The sequence below is a fragment of the Ursus americanus genome, chromosome 9 (assembly GCF_024610735.1).
Source record: "Ursus americanus isolate L20-20 chromosome 9, mUrsAme1.1.p, whole genome shotgun sequence".
Lineage (NCBI taxonomy): Eukaryota > Metazoa > Chordata > Mammalia > Carnivora > Ursidae > Ursus > Ursus americanus.
The window spans coordinates 1,562,328-1,589,043 of NC_142135.1; the positions used below are offsets into that span (position 1 = coordinate 1,562,328).

Genomic DNA, 26,716 nt, shown 5'->3' on the forward strand with positions numbered 1-26,716 from the left:
CAGGCCCCTCTCATCCCTTGATAAGATAAGGGACCCGTCCATCTTGCTCCCTTCCCCCACTGGGGAAGAGGAAAGGGCCCCTACCTCCCCCCAACCCCACTGAGCCCCCAGTCCAGACCCTGCACCTGCTCTCGACACCCACCCGCCAGCAGGCCTTGCGTAAGTGCGAGACGAGGCGCCCATTCATCTCTTTCCTCCTCCTCCAGCTGGAGGCCTCCAGCCCTGACCCCTGCCCCGGGTTTCCTGGCCTGGTCCAGGGACAGCTTCTCCCATGACGTGATCAAGTCGGCCGGTCCAGGCCTCCAGGCGAGATAAAAGGATTGCGCTGACCAGGGGCAGAGGGAGCATCAGAATGGCATTCAGGGCAAAGGCACGGGGGTGGCTGGCAGGGCGCTGGCTGTCCCTGAGCTGGGCACGCGCACTGGGCACCAGAGCCGCTCCGACCCCCAAGGCAGTGCTGCCCTTCGAAGCCATACCCCGGTGTCCCGGCAACAAGTGGATGAGGTTGCTGCAGATCTGGAGGGCGCAGGGCTCTGAGAACCTTCACCTGGAGATACACCGGACCTTCCAGGAGCTGGGGCCCATTTTCAGGTAAAGCCTTTCCCGCTGGCCTCGGCCCCTGGGAAAGCGCCCTCACCGGCGGTCCCTACTGGCTGCTGAGGTCTCGCTGGGCGCCGCGCACGCGGACAGCCACACCCCAGCCGGTCACCTGTGGCCTGTGCTCTGCGTGCATCCTTGGAAGGCAGGGTGGGAGCTGAGCGGTGGCTGCTCTGTGCCTCGGACCACAGACGCCGCGGCTCTTGGTGAGGACGGAGTCCTCCCTGGCTGGCTGCTGAGACCGCAGACAACAGAGCAGGAGAGTCTTCCTGGGTCAGACAGCGGGAGGGAGCGCCTGCTTGGAGCCGCTGGCCACAGTCTGGGGAGAAGGGAGGCCAACAGGAGGCAGGCCGGCTTGGTTCTGCAGAGTGAGGCCAGGGGAGGACACGGCCCCCCGATCAGGGCTCTGAGCTTTGTCCCACAGGTACGACGTGGGAGGGACACACATGGTGCACGTGATGCTGCCCGAGGACGTGGAGAGGCTGCAGCGAGTGGAGAGCCCCCAGCCCTGGCGGCCACCCCTGGATCCCTGGCTGGCCTACCGACAGCATCGCGGGCACAAATGTGGCGTGTTCTTGCTGTGAGAGCCAGCCGGGGGATGGGGCCTGGGGGGTGGGGGCAGCCCAGCGCAGGGACTGTGAGGCCGGGAAGCCCTTAAACGCCCCTGCCGAGGGCCTGTGCAGGTGGGTCCTGTGTGTCCTGCGGCTGGGGAGGGGCAGGGGGGCTCCAGCCCTACAGAGGAGGAAGGATGGCCACTGCCATTAGGGAGAACCCACTCTGCCCCACCTCCAGCAGGGTGGGGCTTCCTCTTCCTATAGGTAGGGAAGCCCAGGCCTGGGGGAGGGGAGTCAGTGGCCTGGCACCCATGTGTGCGTGTGCCAGGGTCTGAGGGCCCCCTCCCCCGGGACTGTAACCCTCTGCAGGCGGATCCCTGTGGGACCTAGAGTTGAGCACAGGTAGCTTAGGAGGGAGAGGCCGGGGGATGGGGAGAAGGCAGGCAGTAGAAGAAGGCACCTTTGCTCAGCAGCTAAACTCTAAGGGGGTGCTTGCGTGAGCGTCAGCCTGTGCATGTGCTGGTGTGTGTGCGCGTGTGTGTGTGTGTGTGTGTGTATGTCTGGGGGGAGTGTCTGCCAGGTGGACCTGTCTGCGCCCTCGGAATATGCTTGTGGTGTGTGCCTGGGCGCTCAAGTGTGCTCACCGGTCGGTGCTGTCATACGTGTGTGAATGCATGTGTCTCTACCACGTTGGCTTGCTACCGTTTGTGTTCATGCCATTGTATGCGTGTTTGCGAGTGTGCATGTTTTGCTCATTGTGTTTGTGCGCATGCACGTGGTTTTGTATGTACCTGCATACATATGAGCATGTCTGCATGTGTGTGCACAGTTTGAGCGTTCCAAGTGTGTTGTGGGAGTTGTGCATGTGGGAATTGGGGCTGTGTTCCCGTGTGTTGTCTGTGTCAGCGAGCACGTATACAGGTGTCCTGGTGTCTTGTGCGCAACTTTCTGGGCATATGTGTGTGCACTGGTGTGCAAATGTGTACATGTGCATGCAATCATTCTCACTACCTTCAGGCAGCCGGCTGAAGAAAAGAAGGTGTTTCTGCTCCATTGTGGTGGAGAATGAGATCCCTCCCCACCATTCGCTGGAGGACAGCCGTGGAGCCATCTATGTGCTCTGGCTCTGGCTTTCTTGGAGACAATCTCGTCTAATTTAATCATCATCACCCTGTTGGGGAGAATGCTTTTTCCGTCCTCCTCCTCCTGCTCCTGCTCCTGCTCCTGCTCCTCCTCCTTCTTTCTAATTGAAGTATAATTAACATACACTGTTATATTTGTATCAGGTGTACAATGTAATGATTCAGCACTTCCATACGTTACTCAGTGCTCATCGCGACAAGTGTACTCTTGATACCCAGCCCCGATTACCCCCCCACCCCTGCCCCCTCACCTCTGGCAACCACCAGTTTGTTCTCTGTATTTAAGACTCTGATTTTTGTTTGTCTCTTTTTTTCTGTGTTTGTTCATTTGCTCTGTCTCTTAAATTCCACTTAAGAGTGAAATCTTATGGTAATCTGTCTTTCTCTGACCGACTTTTTTTGCTTAGCATAATACCTCTAGATCCATCCATGTTGTTGCAAATGGCAAGATCCCATTCTTTTTAGTGACTGAGCAATAGCCCAGCTTGTATATAAATATCTCTCTGTATCTGTGTCTTGGCAATCATAAATAGTGCCGCAATAAACATAGGGGTGCAGGTATCTTTTCGAATTTGTGTTTTCATTTTCTTTGGAACTAGTTTTAACTTTTGTGGAACTTCCATACTCTTCTCCGGAGTGACTGCACCAGTCTGCATTCCCACCAACAGTGCCCGAGGGTTCCCCTTTCTCCACATCCTCACCAACATCTGTTGTTTCTCGTGGTTTTGATTGTAGCCATTCTGACAGGTGTGAGGCGATGTCTCGTTGTAGCTGGATATGTATTCCCTGATGATGGGTGATGTTGAGCATCTTTTCATGTGTCTGTTGGCCATTGCCTTGTCTTCCTTGGAAAAACGTCTCTTCGGGTCTTCTGCCGTTTTTAATCGGATCGTTTGTTTGTTTGGTGTGCGATCACATGAGTTCTTTATATGTTTTGGATATTAAGCTTCTCATACGTATCATTGATAAATATCTTCTGCCATTCAGTAGCTTCCCCTTTTCTTTCTGGTGATGGTTTCCTTCGCTGTGCCAATCTTTTCATTTTGGAGAAGTCCGGTTAGCTTAATTTTGCTTTTCGTTCCCTTGCCTCAGGAGACACGTCTAGAAAAATGTTTCTATGGCCCACGGCAGAGACGTTACTGCCTGTGTTCTCTTCTGGGAGTTTTATGGTTTCGGGTCTCACATTTCGGTCTTTCATCCAGTCCGAGTTGATTGTTGTGTATGGTGTAAGGAAGCGGTCCAGTTTCATTCTTCTGCACGGGGCTGTGTAGGTTTCCCAGCACCATTTGCTGAAGAGACTGTCTTCTCCCCTTTGGATATCCTTGCCTCCTTTGTCGTAGATTAATTGACCATACAACCGTGGGTTTGTTTCTGGGCTTTCTATCCTGTTTCATTGATCTATGTGCCTGCTTCTGTGCCAGCACCATACAGCATGATCATACCTCTTTGTCGTATAGCTTGAAATCTGGGATTGTGGTACCTCCAGCTTTGTTCTTCTTCCTCAGGCTTGCTTTGGCTGTTCAAGGTCTTTTGTGGTTCCATACAAATTTTAGCATTATTTGTTCTAGTTCCGTGAAAAATGTTGGTGGTCTTCTTTTGATGAGGATTGCACTGAATCTGTAGATTGCTTTGGGTAGCGTGGACATGTTAACAAGATCCGTTCTTCCAAACCATGAGCATGGGACAGCTTTCCATTTCTTTGTCGTCTTCGGTTTCTTTCATCTGTGTCTTATGGTCTTCAGAGTATGGGGCTTTCACCTCCTTGGTTTAGTTTATTCCTAGGTATTTTGTTATTTTTGATGCAATTGTAAATGGGATTGTTTTCTTCATGTCCTTTTCTGCCACTTCGTTATTAGTGTACAGAAAGGCAAGAGGTTTCTGTATATTAATTTCGTATCCTGCGGCCTTACTGAATTCAGTTATCAGTTCTAGTTTGTTTGTTTTGTTTTGTTTTGTTTTGGTGGAGCCCTTAAGGTTTTCTATATATAATATCATGCCATCTACAGGTGGGGAGAACGTTTTATTACCTCTTCCTTGTCCGTTTCATACGTCGCCACAGCAATCAGACAAGAAAAAGAAATAAAAGGCATGCAAATCAGAAAGGAAGAAGTAAAAGTCTGTGCTCTGTTTTGAGTATATCACGTGAGACACGGTTTGGCTCCTGCCCTGGAGGAACAGGAGACACACAGGGACAGGACGAGGTGTGACTGGTACAGGGGCAGCATTCTCAGCAACAGGGAGGGTGGGAAGTGAAGGGCGGCAGGGGCCTTTCACTCTGGGGCATGATGTGAGCAGGGTGGCAAAGGTTGAGAGGAGGGCCAGCCTCCCTCCTTCCTCCCGGGAAAGGGAGGGCCCCAAGGGCTGCTGACGAGCCAGCAAGGGACCAGCAGGTGTGCACAAGCAAACGCCATGAACCCACGTGGCGCAGCCAGGCAGAAGTTCCAGACTCAGCCCCACTTTAGACCGGAGCACAGCACACAAGGCCTCCCCGAGAGACAGGGCTGCAGCCGAGGCTGACAGGTGGGCAGCCTGCCCCTGAGGGCCAGCAGGCAGCTCCCTGACTCACCCCTTCCCCTTGGAGACCAGGAAGATGGGGTCCAGGGCTGGCCCTCAGCTGCTGACTCTGGCTTCCCTGAAGCTCTTCTCTCTGCTCTACAGAAATGGGCCTGAATGGCGCATGAACCGACTGAAGCTCAACCCAGACGTGCTGTCACCACAGGCCGTGCAGAAATACATCCCCATGGTGGACAGGGTGGCGAGGGATTTCTCAAAGGCCCTGAAGTCGAGAGTGCTGCAGAATGCCCGGGGGAGTCTGACCCTGGACATCCAGCCAAGCATCTTCTCCTACACCATAGAAGGTAGGGAGGTGCGGGGCTCGCTGTGGCAGGGGCAGGCCAGGAATAGGGGTGGGGTGGGGTGGGGCAGGGGGGGCGGGAGGAAGCCCTTGTGAGGCCATCGGCTGCCCGAGGCTTAGCAACCGTACCCTCTCCACAGCCAGCAATCTAGCCCTTTTTGGAGAGCGGCTGGGCCTCCTTGGCCATAGCCCAAGTGCTGCCAGCCTGAACTTTATCAGGGCTCTGGAGGCCATGTTGAAGTCCACCACACAGCTCATGTTCATGCCCAGGGGCCTGTCACGCTGGACAAGCACCAAGGTGTGGAAGGAGCACTTTGAGTCCTGGGACTACATCTTCCAGTATGGTGAGGGCCAGAGATGGGGCAGTGCTGGGTAGCAAGGACACCAGGCTCCCCAGTGTCCACTCACCAATGTCTGCGGGGAGGGCTGAGGCCACATCAGGGGGCTCATGGCATCTTCACGGCCCGAGGGACTTGTTGGGGAGGTAGGGTTGTGCTGGGCTGATGGTCAGCATCTGGCACAGGAGCAGGGAATCTCGGGGGTGTGGCCGGCTGCCGGGTCGGGGGATGAGGACAAGTGCTGCCTAGCACTGGGCCCAGGTCCCTGTCTCTCTGTGCCCCACAGCCAACAATGCCATCCAGAAAATCTACCAGGAGCTGGCCCTGGGCCGCCCACAGCACTACAGCGGCATCGTCGGGGAGCTGCTCATGCGCTCGGACATGACCCTGGAGGCCGTCAGGGCCAACTCCATCGAACTCACCGCCGGGAGTGTGGACACGGTCAGGCCAGCAACCAGCCCTGCCCTAGGACACGGAGCCTCCTGACTACAGGCAGCGTCCCCCCCATGCCAAGTGGCTCCTGCAGGCCCCTGCTCGCAGCCCATGGAAGGCTCTGATCTGGGGGGGGGGGGGGGACAACGCGGGAGCTGACCTTCCAAGGGAAGGCGTTGCAGTTGCTCGGGAGGGAAGGTGTGCTCCAGGCCCAGAGCAGAATGGGTGAGGCCCAGGGCCATGCAGCAGCACAGACCCCCTTCAAACGTCTGGGTCCTGCGAAGAGGGGAGGGCTGAGATGCCGCTGGAGGGATGCCTGCACAAGGAGCCCCTCCCAGGGACAGAGTACGTTTGGCTTTTATTAGAGATGCTTTGGAGGTGCCGGGCTGGTGATAGAAAGGGCAGCACGGGGCTCCGGCTTGTGGGAGTGAGAGCAGATGCCAACCCAGCCTGGGTGCGGGGTGTCAGGAGATGCAGGCAGGCCCCAGGGTGTGGAGAGCAGCTGAAGCCTCCTGTGCCTGGACCCAGCCTCCACCTGCCAGCAGCCCCGAGTCCTGCTCCGGGCCGTGCAACCAGGCTTCTGAGCAGAGGCACAGACTGCAGGCTGGAGAAACTCCCTGAGCAGAGGCCGAGGTGCAGCCAGTTAGGGTCCGCGCTGGCCCGTCCACGTTGGGACCCCAGGGTCCAGGCTGAGCAGCCTGTGGGTGCCTGGGGGAGATCGCAGGGTGGGTGCCGACGGGTCTGGGGATGTACAACCACCCCCTAGCCGTCCCCCACACACACCCCTGCGTAGGCAGATCCCCGAGGAGGGTGAGACGCGGACCCTGAGGTGGAGGAGGAGGCGGCATCTTCACCAAACCCGGGGACACCTTCCCGGAGGGATTCAAGGGAAGTAGATGAGGCGGGTTTTAGATCTTGTGGTCTCAGATGCCCAGGGTCGGTCCTTCTTGGGCATGCAAGTCACCGTGGAGCCGAGGAGACCCGTCCCCAGGGGAAGGCCATCTTCCTGGGGGTGACGCCCTAGGGGGGCGGAGGCGCATGGCCTGTGCCAAGATCTGAGCCCTGCCCCTGTGGCTCCCGCAGACGGCCTACCCCTTGTTGATGACTCTCTTTGAGCTGGCTCGGAACCCTGACGTGCAGCAGGCCCTACGCCAGGAGAGCCTGGTGGCCGAGGCCAGGATCGCTGAGCATCCCCAGAGGGCAACCACAGAGCTGCCCCTGCTGCGGGCGGCCCTCAAGGAGACCTTGAGGTGGGTGTGGCAGACCCTGGCTGCCCCCGGCCCCACTGTCTGGAGAGCAGTGCTCAGTGGGGCCTGCAGACAGATCCTGGGGCTGGGGAGCAGCTTTGCCCAAGATGCATGCGCTGTATCTCCTCTTCTTCTCCCGGAAGGGATGGGGGCGCTTCTTCCTCTGGGATCCCGCTTCAGTGCCCCGGGCGCCATCCTGGGCCAGGCTCTCCTTGGCCGGGGCTGCCCAGGCTGGGAGCGCTTTGTCTGAGCTCAGGAGGTGCAGGGAACCAGCGCCTCGTGATCCGGGCTTCCCGGTGCCAGAAGCGACTTGTGAGGGTGGCGGGGAGCTCCCCTCGGCCGGTGCCTCCTGGGCCAGGAAGGCCGCAGACGGGAAGCCAGGGTCCCCGTGACAGCTGAGGACCCTGTTGGATGCCCCTATGCACAGGCTGTACCCCGTGGGTATCTCAGTGGACCGACAGGTGGGCTCGGACGTGGTCCTGCAGAACTACCACATCCCGGCAGGGGTGAGTGGGGCCCCACAGCCCCTCCAGCAGATGCCAAGCCCGGCTGACCTTTGCCTGCAGGGGGCCACTGACACCGCCCCTCCCCACCTCTCCGCAGACCTTGGTCAAGGTGCACATCTATTCCCTGGGTCGAGACCCCTCTGTGTTCCCGAGGCCCGAGCGCTATCATCCCCAGCGCTGGCTGGACAACAGGAGCTCTGGCACCAGGTCCCCCAACCTGGCCTTCGGCTTTGGCCTGCGCCAGTGCCTGGGGCGGCGCCTGGCAGAGACAGAGATGCTGCTTCTGCTGCACCACGTGAGCGGGCCTGGGCCACCCCGGGGCCGGAAGGAGATGCCACTGGACAGGGCCTGGACTATGGGAGGGTGGGTGGGTGGGTGCTGGCCTGCCCGGCGCCGTGGGTGGGAACCACGGGCTTCTCCTTGGCTGCACCCAGCCCGTGGAGTAGGGTCCAGGAAGGCGGGGGAGGCTAGGCCAGGACCACGGGGCTGACCAGCTGTGCAGGTGGAACCCGTGCCTCTGTCCTAGGTGCTGAACAACTTCCTGGTGGAGACCCTAACACAGGAGGATGTAAAGATGATCTACCAGTTCATACTGATACCCTCCACCCTCCCCCTCCTCACCTTCCGGGCCATCAACTAGTCACGTCAGCACGCTGTCGGGCCAGCCACACCGCCAGCCCCCCTCTGCCTGACCCCAGGCCACCCCCGTTTTCTCCCAAGGGCCCTGCTTCCTGAGCCACAGCACTGTGCAGCCAGCACCTTGCACAAAGGGTCAGGGGCATGACACTTGGTTGCAGGTCCTGGCTGTGTGCCCGGTCCTGCCAGCGTCTTCTCCAGCAAGCAGCACCATCGGAGATCCTTTAGCCCCCGTCACCCCAACACAAGCTCCAGGGTCTTCGGACCCGCCCCCATCCCCCTCCTCCCTGTCCAATCTCTTACACCCTCTGTACTCAACTCTGCCCCCATGAAGAGCTGACAACTTGGGGTCCCTGTCCTGCTTGTTGCCATTTCAAACACCATACTCTTTGTCTGCAATGCTCTTGCCCAGCCTAGAGCCTCAAGCTGTGCTGTTAGGCGCGCCGTCTACCGGTTCTGCTCAGTCCACTTGCGCTCCTCCTGGCACCCAGGAGGTTGTGGCTGAAGCACCCAGCCAAGGGCCCGCATAAGCAGGTCAGGAGTACTGTTTCCTAGGATAGCCCCCGAGGAGCTGACGTGCACATCTGGGCCAGTGATAACTCCTCTGAAAGCAGGCAGGATGGTGAGCTCCTCTGGCTGGCCACAGGGTGACCGCAGAGAAGCCTCTAGAAGAAGGCTTGGGCCCATCTCAGCCAGGCACAGCCACATGCTCCCTTTAACGAAGCCCTCGGTGTGCAGTGCCCGGCTGCCCTCTCGCAGTGGCCCTCAGGAGAGGGGCCAGCCCTGACCTCGTGGGGGGAAGAGGCTTTGAACAGCTGAGAGCCGGCTGGGGTCACCTCGCTGGTAGAGGCCAGCAGCCTGTCCCATGCTGCCTGGGGCCAGGTGATATCCCGGAGTAGGAAGGGTCCAGGGGGCAAGGCTGGGGGGTGGGGTCGCTCCGCTCACCCTCCCTCCCCACCCCACCCCCACCTCACCCGGGGAGCACCAGGCTCTCAGCTCACAGCAGGGCAGTGAGGGAAGAGGGGCCGCACCCTGGCTGAGCCTGTCCTGCCCGCGCCGAGGTGCCCCTCGGGCATCTGTTCCTGCGCAGATTCCCTGGAGGAGGGAAAGAATTTGCACCCTCCTGGCTCCATCGGCGCAGCTCAAGGGGTCGTGGAGCCACGGAGAAGAGAGGGCTCCCAGACCCTGCAGGCACACGCGCACGAGCTCGGCCCGGGCTTTCCACCGCGCCCAGCCCTTCGTCCCTCTGAGCCTCGAGTTCTTCCCGTGGGCATTCCGCTCGAGAATTCCCCCCACGGGCCGCGGGGAGGACGCAGCAATGTTGGCATTTGGCAGGTGCCCAGCTCTCTGCTTCAGCAGGCGTTCGCTGAATGGGGATTGCTTGTCCGCCGCTCCAAAGTCGCTTCCTTCGTGGAGGCCCTGCTCTGTGCTGACGCGTGATGGCAGGCAGGCCTGCGACGGAAAGTGCTCCCCTGGAGGGAGCCTGTGTGTGTCCCTCTGTGCTGCGGGGCACACGGTTCACCTCGTCTTCGCAGCAGCCTGGCAGGGGAACGTGAGCTCATCTGTGTGGCCCAGGCCGGGAAACCGAGGCTCGGAGAATCCGTCCAGCTGCACAGCCTCACAGCTCATCCATGGCAGAGGCAGCACGCGAACCCCGCCTCTCGGGGCCTCCCCGCACCCCTTCCCCCATCGAAGGACCTTGGATTGGGAGTGACCGCACACATCTCGGAAACAACCTCCCCGGAAAGTGGCTCGTGGTCAAGGGCGTCTCTCGGTGTCTCGGTTCGCAGCACTCCTGCGGTCTCACTGGAGGAAGGCTGCACAGGAGTCCCTTTGCGTGCGTCCTACCCGGAATTCCCGGAGCCTTTTGGCTGCGGATGTCCTCTGGGTCCTTTCTGAATATCCTCCAGGTGATCTGGAGAGCCCCTGCCTGATGCTCCTCACTGCTAGGCCTCGTCAGAACTTTCCGAGCACAAATAGCCTTGCCTTTACCGCCACGGACGTCCAGCCCCGGGACATCTGTTCCTCGGGGGAGGGAGGGGGGGCTGGGCCGAGGCTGCGCTCCACCTGAGCGTTTCTCTGGCTTCTTCCAGTCCCCCAAGCAGGGCCCCCTGCCCAGGGCCACGTTTTGTGTTCATTGCTCAGCCTGGGGGTTCCCCGAAGACGCGAGTGACAAGAATCCTAAGCAACGTGAGGGCGTTTATCCTGGTTCTCAGGCGTGTTCCTCCTCAGCCCCCGCCTTGCAGAACTCAGCTTCCTTCTCTTCCGCTGATCCTGCTGGACAGAACATGTCTGCACTCCATCGTCAGGGCTGGCTTAGTCTTTCCAATCCTGCCCGGGGGCGCCTGGGGGGCTCCGTCGGTGAGCTGTCTGCCTTCGGCTTGGGTCAGGGTCCCAGGGTCCTGGGATCGAGTCCCGCATCGGGCTCCCTGCTCAGCGGGGAGTCTGCCTCTCCCTCTCCCCCAGCTCCTGCTCGCTCCATCTCTCTCAAATAAATAAATAGAATCCTTTTCTTCTTTTTTAAAGTCTGCCCTTCCATGGGATTCCAGTCACAACTTGTAATCCCGCTTGGGTCCTACGGCTCGCATCCTTTCCCCCACAGAAGCGGACCCACCCCGACCCCCGCGGGCTGCCGTGCTGGCTGCTCCCTTGCCCGTCATTCTACGCGGTTCTGGGGTTTGAAGATGTCTGTCCTTTCTGCCAGCCCAGGCATGCATCTTCTTTCTTACACGTTTGCGGTGATCTATAGTTTCTAGAAGAGGAAAGACTGAGACGGGACCAGCCTCGTGACTGGTCCTAATCTGAGCACCCTGGCGGAAGCAGGGAAGTACAGGTTGGTGTCGCCCGCTGTCGTGGTGCCCTGGGGGAGCGCAGGGCTGACAGCCTCACCGCTGCTGACGTGAAGCCTCACTCTGTTTGCAAGCACTCTTTCCCTTTCTCGCAGAAATATGTGCCTACCTTGCGAGAGAGGTCCTAGAGTGACGGGCTGTTTGGTGGAGCAGGGTTTCCCCTCGGGCTCAGAATGTTCTGGAATTAGATGGTGATGCAGCTGTGACGGCTGCACGGCATGGTGAATATACTAGAAAACACTGAATTACACTCTTTGAAATGATAAACTTTCTGTTATGTGAATTTTATCTAATTTAAAATCAGGTTTCGAGGAGGAGGAGAGAACCAGGGCAAATGAAGCTGTAGCTCTTCTGTGCCCTTCACATCTCTTTTGTGACACGGACCACGTGTGCAATGAAAATGACAGCAGCGGCCCCGAGTCTCCCTGCCATTTCAAGGCGCTCCCCAGCTGGCTCTAAGCCCCTCGCCCTTCTCAGATGTGAGCATCTGAGGAAACCTTCTCTCCCTGGGGTGAAGACAGGTGCCATTTTGATGGAGGACTCCGGTTCATGCAGGACTTGTCTGACCGACCCACACAAAGGCACCGGGCACAGTCTCTAACGTCAGATGCCTGTTGTCCACGTGCCACCTTATCGCCAAGCAGCCTCCTGCATCCATCATCCCGAGCTGAGACCGGAAGCATGGGGCCTCAGGTGGCCCCAGGTGCCTGGGGCCTGGGCGTAGCTGGGATTCCTCTTTTGGCCAACAGGTGCACTGTCCCCTGTAAATGTTCTGCTTTTCATTCAAAGACTCGACCTCTGTATGCTAACGTGATGAGAGGCTTCGGTCTACTTGTGAGATGATGTCTAAAGAGGAACAAACAGATCAAATGCCAAAACCACAAAGAAATCTCTGGGCAAGCAGTACCCAAACAACGATATGCTTTATTTCTCTCTTGAAATGAGCAGGAAAGGGGTAACCCGCCAACTGGGAGCCCTGTGGGTCAGGGTCCCCGGCTCACAAGGGAGGAAAGGACAGTGAACTTGCTCTGAGGAATGGGGGGAGAGCTCAGACCCCCCAAGAGGGCTTCTCATGTCAGCGTATTGCTGACAAGGAGGGAGGCAACACTCAGGAAAAATGTTGACGCCCCCAATCGCACCGTCCCTGATATACGTTCCTCAATTGTATACTCGGGTACGAAATCCCTCTCCAGATCAAGAGGTCCTCCTTCATTGCAATTAATCGTGCCACAACAACGAACAAAATAGAAACTATTGGTTCTGAAAAATTTGGATCTTGGGGCTTCAGCAGGTACTTCGGATGGATATAGAAAGGTGCAGTTGTTTGTACAGTTCTTGTACACAAGTACTTCCCGCTCATTCAAACCTAGAAAAGTAGACATGATAATCATTGATGTCAGGTTTTCTGCTACAACTATCGAAGCACACCGCACCCAGTACAAACTGGCTCCATGCCCACCGTCCACGTCGGCAAATGCTACCATGTTGCCTAGAATTCTTCACTGATGAGCAAGTAAGGCCACCAGAGGGTCTGGTTCCCCCATGAACAACTTCGGGAGATCTTTTTCTGTCTACACTGCCACCTCACCTCTGCCTCCGGCTCTCCCTAAATAGTAGGATGGCACCTTGGCACATAGCTGTACACACGAAATGCCCTGTTCATTATTTGTCCCCATAATTGCTTATGTCCCACAGGATCACAGAGCCCCTGAAGTGGAGTGCCCCTGAAAGGGTGGCCCTCAGCTGATTTTCTGCAGTTGGAGTGGCCCCTCGGCCAGACGTTCCCAGCTCCTGGCCCCACACAGAAATGTCCCTGCACGCTTAATGCCAACCTGCTCCCCAGGGCAGACTGGACGCTCTGTCCCATGGACGGTCCCACAACTGCTGTGATTACCTTCACTGGTGGGCACACCCAACAGCCTCGGCCAGCCGACCCCACTGAAGCAAGCTCCATCTGAGGCCTCCTTCCAGAGTCCTTGAGTTCAATTCCTTGGCCCTCATTCATGACTTCTGCTCCCCCGGTGACCCTAGTGTTTGCACGATACTTTCTCCCTGGAACTTGCCACAGTTGATGTATCCATTCACGGCTCTGGGGTTAAAGAGAAGGAACGAACCACTGGCTCCAGTCACTTGCTTTTCTTTATTTGCCATGCAAAGGGTCTCTGAAAGCTCAGTGCCGTGCTGCACAGTGCATAACCGTAAGCCGAATGCTGAGTGGATTTTCATGAAGCGCTCACGCCCATATAGCCGACATCAAGTTCCAGGAACAGAACTGGATGAAAACCCTCGTTTCCTGCTTCTGTTCCTCCATCAGGCACTATAAGCAGCCGAGGCCAAGGATAAGAAGTGCCTCGATTCAGAGCCTGTACGTTAATTTTGTCTGTTGTTGAACTTGGTGATCAGGAAATCCTGCCTTGTTTTGGTGTCTGGCTTCTTTTCTCTACTTTGTGTTTGGGAACTCCACCCCTGCTGTGGCCCCTTGCTGCATTCCGTCTACCCTCCTAGTCGTATGCTTTTCCACGGATGAATATTCCTCGGTTGATGGCTGATGGACGTCAGGATCGTTTCCGGCTGTTGTCTATCCCCAAACGGTGCTGCAAGGAATATTCTTGTCCTCATCTTGAGGTGAGCGGGTGTGAGTGCTTTACAGTCCCTAACATGCGTATGCGTGGCTTTAGCGGATGCCGCTGAAGAGCTTTCCAGACCGGCGGTACCTGTTTACACCCCAAAGGCACGGACGCTTCAGAGTCTTGCCACACACGAGTGGTCGTCTGTGAATGTTTAATCGTTCCTTTTGGGCTTTCCGTATCATGGCTTTGAGTTGCGTTTCCACCAATGACGGTGATGTTGAGCATCTTTTCGCATATTTAGTACCCATTTGGATATCCTTGTCTGGTAAACAGCCTTCAAGCCTTCTTGCTCGAACTTCTATCCAGTGGTCTGCTCTGCTCGCTCAGTCGCTGATTTTAGGATGAAGTTCATTCTACGTACTGAACGCGAGCCCCTGAGCAGACAGTGTCCTGAACTGCTTCTCTTCATCTACGGCATCGTTTTCACAGTCTTCTCAGAATCTTCTCAGGGGGAGAAGTTGTGAATTTTTATGTAATCCCATTTGCCACTTTCCCCACGCGACCAGCTCTATACTGTTCAGTTTTCTTAAATTCGTAATTATCCAAGGACACAGACATTCTTCTACATTTCCCTTCCAGGAAAAACGCCTATGTTCTTTTATTTATGTATGTATTTACTTTAGAAAGCATCTTTCAACTAACATCCTTAAAATTTTTTTCTCTTTAAATGCACTTTAGGTAACATACACCGTTTTATTACTTCCAGAGGTACAGTTTAATGATTCATCAGTTGCACACAACAACCAGTGCTCGTTACAGCAAGTGGCCTCCTTAATGCCCATTACCCAGTTACCCCAGCACCCCAACGCCCCTCCAGGAACCCTCGGTTTGTCTCCTACAATTAAGAGTCTCTTATGGTAGCCTCCCTCTCTGCTTTCATCTTATTTTATTTTTCCTTCCCCTCCCCTACACTCATCTGTTTTGTTTCTTAAACTCCACATACGAGTGAGATCATATGGCATTTGTCCTTCCCTGACTTATTTCGTTTTGCGTAATACCCTCTAGTTGCATCCATGTCATTGCAAATGGCAGGATTTCATTCTTTTTGAAGGTCGAGTGACATTCCATTTCCGCGTGTATGCACCCCCCCCCCACATACCTTCTTTATCCATTCATCTGGGCGCTTTCCATATTTTGGGTAGTGTGGACACTGCTGCTGTACACATTAGCATGCATGTGCCCCTTCAAATTACTATGTTTGTATTCTTTGGATAAATACCTAGTAGCCCCTTGCTCTTTCAGTATTCACATGGAGATCCACGAAGCACCTGAAGCTGCTTCTTTTGCGTCAAGTAGATACGGCGAATAAGATCTCAGCTACCCACCAGTGGTGAGTGCAGACAAGCATCGTTCTCCAATACCTGCAGGGCCAGCGTTGCCAGAAATCACGTAACTAGACACATGTGAGATCTCTTCTCACCTCTGTAGGTCCATCTTTCAATCTTTTGACACCAACATCAGACTGTCCGAATTGACGAAATGATGTAAGTAATCTTGAGAGTTAAGAGTGCAAGTCCTCCAGCTTTTCTCCTCCTCCACAACATTGCCTTGGACGTTCCTAGCCCTTCATATTTCCATAAACATTCCCATATTTGGAATCAACTTGCACACACACACAGACACACACACATTGACATGCTGAAACTCGGACTGGAATTTCATGGAAGTTTTAGATTAATTTGGGGAGAACAGCCATCTTACCTCTACGGCGGCGTTTCACCCTCCATGAGCTTGGTGTATCCTTTTATGGAAGTCTTCCATTTCAAAGGCAATTTCGCTGTTTTGACGTGGAAATCTTGCAGAGATCTGGTTGCATTCCTTTCTGGGTATTGTGGTGATTTTTAAAATGCTATGGTTTTCTTGAAAATTTCATTTTGAATTTGTTGTTGTGCAAAAAATACAATGGGATTTTTTGGAACTGACTTTTGAGTATCCAGGCCACTGCCCGAATGTGTGTGTGTGTGTTCTACACAACTCACACCCAGTCCCCTCTTGTTTCTCATTACTTACTGCCCTGTGGCACATTTGTCCCACACAATGAGCGACCGCTGATAAATTCTTATTAACTCAACTCCACACCTTGTTCAGATTTCATTCATTTTTCCTTAACGTTCTTTTCCTGTTCCGGGATCCCGTGCAGGATACTGCAATTCATTGGTTGGGGGATAACTTATCTGCAGTAGGATTCTATTGGTTCCGATTTGGCCAGTATTTTTGCATCTCTAGTCCTCAGAGAGGATCGTCTGTGATTTCCATTCTTCCAACGTCTTTGCTGGGTTTTTGGGTTAGGGTCAGGCGTCATCAGGAATGTGTTGGGGAGCAATCCTCCTTGCTTATTCTCTGGAAGCATTTGTGTAAGATTGGGCTGATTTCTCCCATAAAGCTAGTGGGGAATTTGCCAGAGAAGCACTCTCTAGTTGGGGAGGTTTTCCAGAAAGGACTCGGGACACTTCAGCTTTACGATGTCACCGTGGGTCAGATATAGTTAAAATGTGGTTTTTCAAGGTACCGTTCATTTCATCACGCAGCTCAAATCGATCACAAGAAGGTGATTCATAATGGGCTCTTATTATCTATACAAGGTCTGTACTGTCTCATGGATGCCTCCCTTCTCATTTCTGATAATGAAATTATGAATTGTATGTTTCTGTCTTTGATTTCTCCTACTCTGTTTTTTCCAGTACTATGAATCCTTCCAAAGAATCAGCTATTGGCTCTGTGGGGATTTTATCTTTTGTGTTTTGTTTTGTTTTCCCTTCCTATCTCAAGGATTGCTGCTATCCTCTTTACATGTCTTTCCTCATTGCTTTGGGTGGATTTCCTATTCCTCTGACCTTCCTGACTGGAAGCCTGGGGCCTTTTCCCCCTTTCTCTCCTCGCTAGATGCCGGGAGGGTTCCGTATTTGGCTCTCAGCACTGCGGTAGCTGCTCTCCACTCGTTCTTCCCATGTTATAGCTTCCTAATTGTTGAGACCTCAGTATTTCCTAATTTCCATGGTGGCTTCTCTTTTGGTGATCGGTAATAATTCCGAAGAAGTGGAGCATTTCCCGGTTCTTTCCTGAGTCATGATTTCTGGTTTAATTCCACCGTAACAGAAAAGGAACTCTGAATACTTTCAGTCCTTTGGCACACGTAGATGACTGCATACCGTCCTGGCATGAGCGCAGTACTGCAAACGTCATCAGCGACCTAGTGAAACACGTACTCGCTCACGTGTGGCTCTGCTGCTGTATAAGTAAGGATTATTCTTCGTCTGTAAGTGGCGTCGTTCAGACCTTCTGTAGCAGAGGCTGGCAAACAAGAGCCCGCGGGACAAGCCCAGTCCACCAGCTGCGTCTAGCAGTCAAGATCTGTTGGGCCGTAGGGACGATCCCTATGCGTCCTCACCCTCTGCGGCTGCTTCCTCCTCCTCACGGGCGGTGCTGGGTACCTGCACCAGGACTACAGGGCTTACGACGCTGAACACGTTTGCTCTCTGATCCTTTGCAGAAAGACTTCATCCACCGCAGGTGTACGTACAGCTGCGTACGTTCTGTCTCCTTGGTCTGGCGCCTAGAAGCTACGGGGAGAGCTGTGTTCACGACAATCACGCCGTGACTGTGGGTCTACCTACCGCTCCTAAATTCTATGCAGGCTTATTCTGGGTGTATCTTCATCCTGTTATTGGGAGTGGGTGCATTTACACGGTGGTTTCTTCCAGGATTTCTTACCCCTTCCACTCCATACAGTGTTGCTCTTCACGCAAGTAACGCTCTTGTGTTAATGTTCCCTTTGCCTTGGTGTGGGCAGAAGAGTTTTCTTGCGCCAATATTTAAGTCGTATACCACGTTCGATAGTTCATTCGCAACCTTTTTTCGTTCATTTTATTTTATTTTATTTATTATTTTTTAAAGATTTTGATTATTTATTTGAGAGACAGAGAGACAGAGACAGAGTGACAGCACGGGTAGGGAGGAGAGGGAGAAGCAGGCTCCCCGCTGAGCAGGGAGCCCATAGTGGGACTCGATCCCAAGACCCTGAGATCATGACCTGAACGAAAGGCAGATCCTTAACTGATCGAGCCACCCAGAAGCTACTACGTTCTCATTTTACTTCAGCATTTAAAAAAGTTTTTTTTTTAAAGTTTTTACGTATTTGTGAGGAGAGAGGGAGAGAGCGCGCGCGCACACACAAGCAGGGGGAGCGACAGGCAGAGGGAGAAGCAGACTCCTCGCTGAGAAGAGCCCGACGTGGACTCGATCCCAGGACCCTGAGATCATGACCTGAGCCGAAGGCAGCTGCTTAACTGAGCCACCCAGGCGTCCCTGAATTCTCATTTTAAAGCATGCCTCTGTTAAGCAGAATATATTAATTTCTGTGTACTTGGAAAGTCTTGGGTTTCTAAGTGTAGCCATTTAAATGTTAACGTAAATGGTATGTTAGATTTTAAATTCCTTTTCCGTTAAACGTTTTACTTTTGACAACTGTATATTCAAAGCACTTGCAGGAAATACAGAAAGATCCTGCGTAGCTTTACTCAGTCACTTCCAGTGGTAACATCTTGCAAGACCATAGTACACCATCACAACCAGGGCACTGGCTTTCAAAATAGGAAGGAGAAAGAACAGTTTTATCACCACAATCGTCCCCTCCTATGGATGCACTGACGGCTTTTCCACCCAAATGCCCAGCCAGGGACCGCTCCTCCCCCTGTGCTCAAAACTAATCTGGGCTCCACCTCTCTAAAGTTCAAGAATGGCCTCTAATAGGGACCATGGACTGTCACCTAGGAGTTGGCTCTTTCTCCTGCAGTGTCACTCCCCAGACCTTCATTCAGGTTGATGTATCAAGATCTGCTCTTTTTACTGCTGAGAAATACCCACGGGGTGGATGTACCATGGTTTCTTTACCCTTTACTCACTGAAGAACTTCCAGGATGATTCCGGGGGTGACGTGTTACAAATTGATCTGGTATAAACAACCATGCATTGTTTTTATTTAATTACTCTGGCGAAAGCCCCCAGAAGTGCAATTTTGGGGATGTATGGTAGCTGCGTGTTTAGTTTTTAAGACACTGGACTGTGGTCCCCATCTTGGCTGCCCCAGTTCTTACTGTCGCTGGCAGTGTATGAAAATCTGGTTTCCTCACCATCCTGGCCAGCCTTTGCAGTGGCCACTCTTTCTCACTTTGGCCACTCCGATCCATGGTAACAACTGTGTTTGTCAATTTTCATTTTCCCAGTGGCCAACGATGTTGAAAATCTGTTCATGGGTTTCCCTGCTACGTGTGAATCCACATCGGTCAAATCCCTCTTCACGTCTTCGGCCTGTTCTAGCAGATTGGCTGCATTTTTGCTGTTGACTTGTGAGAGTTCTGGATACGCTCAAGACGTCAGTCTTTTGTGGGATATGTGGTTTGCGTGCTTTTCCTCCTGGTCTGTAGCCTGCCTTTCCATCCTCTGAACAGGGCCTTCCACGCAGAAATATTTGTCATTGGTGGACGTCCCATGTCACCAATTCCCTTATTGGTCATGCTTTGGCATCAAGGCTAGACCCTCTTTGCCCAGCCACAGATGCCAACGGTTTTCTCCTCTGGGCTTTCTTTTTCTAAACGTTGTAGATTTTACCTTTTACGTTTAGCCCATGATCCTTCGGGGGTAATTTTTGAATACGATTTGAGGTTCAGGTCAAGGTTCATTTTGCCCGATCAAGTTGAAGAGGCTATCTCTCCCCACCAACTGTGTTTGTGTCGTTGCCCAAAATCACGTGGGCATATGTGTGTGGAACTCTGTCTGGCGTCTCTGTTGTCTTCTGGGGACTGTGTCTGTCCATCTGCTGGGACATCACTGAATTTGAGTGTGGGTCGAAGCTCAGTCTCTGAGGTTCAGAAGTTTTCCAAAGAGGTGTTCTGTTTACTTGCACAACCCCAGATGTCGGCAAATATCCTGAGGGGAAAATATGAAAGCATTCCAGCCTTCCGAAGGCCCTTGTCAATTCTTTGTCTCGGTATCCACCAGGGTCACTCAGGAAAACTGAGCCCCTGAAGCCCTACGGGGGTCAGTTATTAAATCCACGTGTTCTAGCTTCCACGACTGGGGGAGGCGCTGAGAGACAGGCGTGTATCAAGGGCAGGCTGGCGATCGGAAGGGCAGTCCAGAACCAGGTCTACTACTTGGAGCTGAGGCCGGGGGGAAGAGCCCACTTGGCAGGAAAACATCAACGCCATGCTCCTCTGCCCTCCAGTCTGGCCCACGCAGAGAGAACGCTTCCAGAGAGGTCTGACGTGCTCGCGCCCACCCCTGCTGCCTCTGCAGGCCAGCAGCCAAGCAACGGCGGCGCTCTTAGGAACGGCTCTTGGTCAAAGGCCCAGCAATGGGGATGATGGGATGGACACGCAGCAGGATAAAGGGAGGAGAGGCTGGAGTCCCCTGGTATCCACCACTGGGTAAAACCACAGTGACCTTCCAGAGCAACGGTCTCGGCTTCACCTCAGCCCTCCAGACCTCAGGCGAGTTCTCTCCGGGCCAAGTCTACCCCAGAGCCATAGAGGGTGAGGTGCTTGGAAACAGAGTCCCCAGCCCCCTTCAGGAGCAGTCACCCCGACGTGGCAACGCACACCCCATCCAGGTCTCCCAGAGGGACTGCAGTGAGGCCCTGATGGTGGGGCGTTTTTCCTTTGGTAACGCAAGTGCCTGACGAGCTCTGACTGCTCAGCCATCCACTTCGAAGGCAGCTATCTGGAGTAAACAAGTCACCAGCCACTGGACGCGATCAGGAGCCGGCACCCGGCCACCACCGCCCACTGAGGCTCGTCTGCTTTAGGGATCTGGGTTGGTTTCCATAGGTGACCACTTGGGTGTCCTGTGTTTCCTCTTCCCACGCTTCCAATTCCTACTCGCATGTTTTAAATTCGCCAATGAAAGATGGGCCCAAGAAACCCTGGGCCCCCACCCTTGACCCCAATAAAAGCAGAAACCCCAGCCCATGCCCTCTCTCTCTCTCTCTCTACTACCCAGGACGACACCGGGTGCCTCCAGGAGCACCTCGTAAGCTCCAGACTTGTAAGTGACTAGCCCTGTCGTTTCAAAGCTTCCTGATGGTTACTGCTGAGGGCATCTTGCAATCGTATTAAGAACCACGAGGGCCATTCCAGCCACATCACCGCATACTGAGAGGCCGAGACCTGCACACGACAGGTGCCCCCTGCAGGAACGGAGGAGAGATCCTAGCTCCTGCCCGAGTCCCAAGTGGGCACATGCCCACAGGGTACGGCTGCTGGTACAACCAAGAGGTGGCAGTAAGAGGACTATTTTGCAGGGTGCTCGGAGCACAGAATGGCATGTGAAGAGGCAGAGGGACGCTGGGGAAGAACAGGGGCGGGAGGACAGGCCCTGAGCAGGGCCCCAGACAAGGCCTCTGCCTCCCTTCACAGCACCTGCTCTGGTTGCAGCCTCCCCGGGTAGTCGAGTGGTCGCTGGCCTCTGGCTGTCACGTTCTTCAGGGAAGGGCCCCGGGGAGCGGGACACCTTTCTCAGGGCACGAGAGCCTCTGCGTGAGGGGCAAGAGCATCCTGAATGGTCACGCTCTACCCGACCTTTCTGCCTGAGCCCACACTTGACCTTGGCTTCTGTGAGAAGTAGGCGTTGCCCTGACAAGTCCATGGTATGTCCATTTCTTGGGTCTGCTTAGCTGGAAGCCTTCTGCCAAGACGACCAGATCAAATGGGCCCCGAGGACTCACCCAGGTTACCCAGGAGTGTCAACACACATGAACAAGGCCTGACGGGGGATGGGGACCTAGAGGTGCAACTGTCCCCGACCCCTGGAGACATCTCAGGACATGCGGACACTGCAGCCCGACCCTGCAGATGATGGCGCTCTCCAAGACGGTGCACGTGGCCCTCTCCTGGGGCTGAGCCTAGTGCCTGCGAGGTGCTCCCAGGATGGGGGCAGAGAGGGCCAAGGGCCATGGTGCTGGGTGCAGAGAAAACAGATTGGACCTGCTCCCTGAGAATGACTAAATCACAAGGTGGATGAGAGACAGACAGGTACTTACGAGCAGAGACTATCAGACAACGCCTCAGATGTACAGGACACGCTGTAATTTCCGAACAATAGAAGCTGTTGACGCTCCAACAGTTGTAGCATTTCATATGATAGGGCCCTGAGAGAAGACTAAGCAGCATCAGGCGCCAGCATTTTCCACCCTGTTCCCAGCCAGCTGCAACCTCCCCTGAGAGCTCACCCCTTCCCCCTGCCTTAAAGGATGCTCTGCTATAGGCAGGATTCCCTTCTGCGCAGAAGCCAGGAGATTTCCTGTTCCCAGAGGCCAAGTGAGGGAACCCTGCGCTCTGCAGATAAGCTTCAGCTGTCCAAGGACGCCCGACAGTCATAAAAGGCCAGCGGCCTCCCAGATGTCGCTGGACTCAGCCACTCCTGCCCACTCCAGGTGAGGAAGGGCCACATCTAGAAACCGCTTCTGACCCTCTCCTAGCTCCGGGATGCTTCCAAACCCACCCTGTGCCCATCGACTGCACTGACGACGAAGATCTCTGCTGGCTAAGGTGACAGCGACTGCACTCCAACCCTTTCTCTGACCCTGGATGACACAGTAAATTCTTATCGCCTCCCAGACATCCAGAGGGACCTATACTTACAGTGTCCATTTCCATCGTTGACCCAAGGCCAGCCGATGGCTAGGAGCAAGGCACAGAGAAGCATCATTCTGCAGGAACTTGAGCCTGTAGGTGAGGAGACAGAGGCTACATGTCAGCAGGCTGCATGTCTACAGAGCGCCCCTCACACGATGTGTGTCTGCAGGGCCCACGTGAGCAGAGAGCACGGCTCCTTGGGGAGGGTCAGCGTGCACCAGCCACCTGCACGCACCTCTCGGCTCCTCTCCCCACCTGCACCTGCATCCCCGCCCAGCAGGGGCTCCACCCAAGGACTGGGGGCAGGCCTTTCCCAGCACGAAGGTTTCGCCACTGGTGCCTTCATCGTGCAGGAAGTCATGCTGCCTGCTCTCCGTCAGGCAGAGCTCAGCAAGTCAGCCAGGTCCTGGCCGCCTCCACCTGGAGCTCATCCTAGGTCCCTGTGCCCCCAGATGCTTCTTCTCATGTACTCGTCAATCCCCAGAGCAACCTGGGGAAAGTGCCAGAACATTGTCCTTCCGGGTATTTCTTGCTCCCACCAGTGTGTAGACAAACATGAGGGGAAGGGGATGACTACAGTGTGGAAGATGCCAGAAACCTCACTTGCACACGGGCCACAGTGTCCCCCAGGAACATTCTGCCGCCCACCCCACCTCTGCGGAATCAGGTGGCCCCGAAGTGCAGGCCACAGATCGGGGGGGCCCCCCAACAGCTGAGTCCAGATCTTGGCACTCTCCTCCAGGATGGCCCCCCAGGCACCAGCCAGTGCCTGCCTCTGTGCTATATTCCCATGGGGCCCCGCCTGCACCCCCAACTCTGTGTCCAGGGTCCTTGGGAAACCGCCGCCCCTGCCCCGGCAGCTTGTCTCCCTGGATGCCCCACATGCCTTTTCAGGGCCAGGATCACTCATCAGCGCTCAGGGTCACGTGTCCCTGCATGGGAGAGGCGGTGTCGCCTGCTTGGAGGGGGAGCCGGAGTGAGGAGGAGCCTGGCACCTGCCTGACGAGGGTGGCTCCCTGAGGGTGAGGAAGGCCACGTGCCTGAGAGTGGAGGACTGCTGTGTACAGGGAGGGGTGAGGGTCTGAGGTTGGGAGTGGGTGCCTGCCTGAGGGGAAGCACCTGACTGAGGTGGCAGAGAGTGGGGTGGGGGACACATTCCTGAGGGGGAGGTGGGGGAGCCACCTTCCTGGGGGGGGGGTTGGCCACCTGTCTGAAGGGGTATCCCTGGCTGAGGGGGGCACCGACTGTCGGGGGAGCATCCTGCCTGTCTGGGTAGGGGAGCACCTGCTGAGTGGGGGCCACCTGTCTAGGGGGAAACATCTGCCTGAGAAAGGGGCCGCTGGTCACCGGGTGGGGGGGGTGGGGGTGGGGTGAGCACCTGCTGAGAGGGGGCCGCCTGTCCAAGTGGGGGTCACCTGGCTGAGGGGGCGTGGCAACCTGTCTGGTGGGACCAACTGGCTACAGGGAGGGATTGTTGACTGGGGGGGAACACCTGCCTGAGGGAGGCTGGCCACCTGTTGGAGGGAGGAGAACCTGGCTGAGGGGAGGGCCTGCCTGTCTGGGGGGCAGCACCTGGCTGAGGAGAGGTGGCTGCCTGTCTGGGAGTGGGAGCAATAGTTTAAGGAGGAGAGGTTGCCAGTCTCGGGGAGCCCCTGTGGGAGGGGAGAACCGCCTGTGTGGGGGGAGCACCTGGCTGACGTGGGGGGCTGCTGTCTGTGCGAGAGCCCCTGTGGGAGGGGGGGCCGCCTTCCCGCTGCTGTCCCCACCCTGCGAGATCCGTCCCCCCCCACCTCCCCCCGGCCAATGGCAGCCCCTCAAGGCGGTGGGGACGGCCCGCCTCCCGCCCCAGGCCTCCACCGCCTCCCCCGCCTCTGCCCCTTCCCACTCCGCCCTGCCTGCCGGCTCCCTGAGCCCACCGTCCGCACACGACCCACGAGGACCACAGAGAACCTTCTGGAACCCTGGGCTGGAGCGGCCTGAGGTCGTGGGCACAGCACACAGCGGGCTTCGGAAGCACAACGGCAGCAGGTGAGCGGCAGAACCCTCCGCACCGCAGTCTCGCTTGCCACAGCAGGAGCGCGTCCCCGAGGGCGTCTCCGCGGGCGCGCCCAAATCCCGTCAGGCTCTGCGCGTGCGCGTGCGCGTGTGCGTGTGCGCGCACGCGCACTCTCAGATTTTAGGGATTCCGGAAGGTTAGGCAGGCATCGAAGGCCCCGCCCTCACAGAGCCAGGAGGCGCAGGTAGGTTCCAGAAAGTTCTGGGGGCTTACCTCCCAGGCCCAGCGGCACGCGAGTTCACTGACAGGAGGTTGGGTGTCTCTGGGAAGGGAGAGGAGAGGGCTGTTGAGTTGGGTTCCAGAAGGTTCTGGGCGGGGCGGGCGTCCCTCTGCCCTGGGGTCTCGGCCCCACCCGGAGCCCTCCCCAAACGCCTCTCCCCTGGCTCCGCGCTTCCTCCTCTCAGGCTCTTTCTTCGGGCTGAATTTGATGCCCCTTTCTCAGTTTCCAATATGGAAACGAGACCCTGGGCTGCCAGCCCTCGGACCTTTCCTAACAAATACCGGTGCAGCCTGCCTTTCCTTCCGCGGCCCTTGGGGCCCTCCATGTTGGGCTGTGTTTTGTCACCTCGTCATTACCACGCTGTCCCAAATACTTTCCATCTTCTGCTGAGAGTGCTTGGGGAGGCGGCTGTGAGGGTTGCAAGGGTGTGAATTTGCAAACAGGACTCGTTCCTCCATTTCCCCTGGGACTCACTTCTTGCTTGGTGCCGGTATTCAGGTAGAGGTACTCTGAGTTTCTCGAGTGCTTTTGGACACGAAACCTCCAAGCCACCTGGCGAGACCGCGCCGCAAGAGCAGCACTGCCCGGTGCCTGGGGGGCCATCCTGGAGCAGAGTGCCAGGGTCTGGGCTCAGCTGTGGGGGGGCCCCTCCCCCACCCACACTTTGGGGTCACCTGATTCCATAGGGAGGGGAGGGGAGGGGGTGGCAGAAGTTTCCTGGGTCGTACTATGGCCTCTGCGCAAGTGAGCTTCTGGCATCTTCCACACTGTGGTCGCCCCCATCCCCCCACGTTTGTCCAGAGGCTGGTAGGAGCAGGGAATATCTGGATAGACAATGTTCAGGCACTTTCCCCAAGTTGCTCTTGAGCTCGGGGTCAACGAATATACAAGGAGAAGCATCTGGGGGCACAGGGACCTCGGGTGGGCTCCAGGTGGAGGCAGACCCAGGACCTGGCTGTCCTGGAAGAGCACGGCCTGATGGAGAGCAGGCGGGAGGACTTCCCACAAGACGAAGTAACGAGTGATGAAGACTTCGTGCAGGGAGACGCCTACTGCTCCCCAGTCCCTGGGTGTAGTAGCTTGGGGCCCTGCCCTGCCGGGCGGGGATGCAGACGCAGGTGGGGAGAGGAGCCCAGAGGCGCGTGCAGGTGGCTGGTGGATGCTGACCCTCCCTGAGGAGCTGTTCTCTCTGTTGATGTGCAGGGAGCGTCAACACTCTCAGTGCATCTGTGGTATTTAAAAACGTGTGGAGGTATAGAACGTGCCGATAAATATATCAAGATCTTCCTCGCAGTTCTTTTTATTGTATACTTTAGTTTCTATTTATTTGGATATTTGAGACACGATGGTATTTTATATGGCAAACATGTTGGATATATTTCATTGTAGACTTGACACTAAAAGAAAGTTGAAGTCATTAGTGGACAAAGTGTATGTTACGTGTTACATACTCTTTCAAAACTATGTTCTGCTGTACGTTGAAGGATAATTCCTCCACGTACAGAATTCTATGTGGGCAGGATTTGTCTTCCAACGCTTGACATGTTTATTATGCTCCCTTTGCTTGCATGGTTTCTGCTGTGAGGTTTCACTGTAATTCCCCCTTATTGTTCCTTTGCACAGGTTCCTTAAAGTTTTCTGTTTGATTTTCTGTGGTTTGAACATGCCTAGGTGTAGGTAATTTGTCTGTGTGTATGTGTGTGTGTGTGTGTGTGTGTGTGCGTGCGCTCTCCCCTTTGTTCGTTTTGGTGCTGGTACCCGTTGTGTTCTCTAAGCTTCCAGAGTCTTCCCAGTGATGTCTGTCAGTAGCATTGGAAAGCCCTTAGCCATTGATATTTCAGGCAATTCTTTCTGTGCTGTTCTCTCCTCCTCCTTTTTGTCTTTCAGCTACCTGTATGTTACTTAAAAACACCTTCCCACAGTTCTTGGATATTCTATTCTGTTTTCTCATCATTTTTTGTCTTTGTGTTTTGGCTGGGGAGCGTTCTACTGACCTGTCTTCAAGCTCACTGAGTCTTTCCACGA

General features: G+C 55.4%; 2 protein-coding genes across 3 annotated transcripts; one reads left to right on the forward strand and one right to left on the reverse strand.

Annotated features, from left to right (window-relative positions):
• The first annotated feature begins 352 nt into the window (after positions 1-352).
• LOC123796461 (cytochrome P450 11B1, mitochondrial-like) lies at positions 353-8,310 on the forward strand. 2 transcript variants are annotated; one of them, XM_087864406.1, is made up of 9 exons: positions 353-591; positions 1,022-1,177; positions 4,952-5,151; positions 5,288-5,491; positions 5,772-5,926; positions 7,001-7,167; positions 7,592-7,670; positions 7,768-7,965; positions 8,197-8,310. In XM_087864406.1, the coding sequence occupies exons 1-9, from the start codon at positions 353-355 to the stop codon at positions 8,308-8,310; spliced, it is 1,512 nt and encodes a 503-aa protein (XP_087720532.1). The 2 variants fall into 2 exon arrangements, with proteins under 2 accessions (XP_087720532.1, XP_087720533.1); XM_087864407.1 differs by lacking the exon at positions 7,768-7,965.
• Positions 8,311-12,225: 3,915 nt separating this feature from the next.
• LOC123796470 (glycosyl-phosphatidylinositol-anchored molecule-like protein) lies at positions 12,226-22,485 on the reverse strand. Its single transcript, XM_045803955.2, has 3 exons — positions 22,422-22,485; positions 21,821-21,928; positions 12,226-12,521 (listed from the first exon to the last, which is right to left on the reverse strand). Exons 1-3 carry the CDS (start codon positions 22,483-22,485, stop codon positions 12,226-12,228), a joined length of 468 nt encoding a protein of 155 aa, XP_045659911.2.
• Between the last annotated feature and the right edge of the window lie 4,231 nt (positions 22,486-26,716).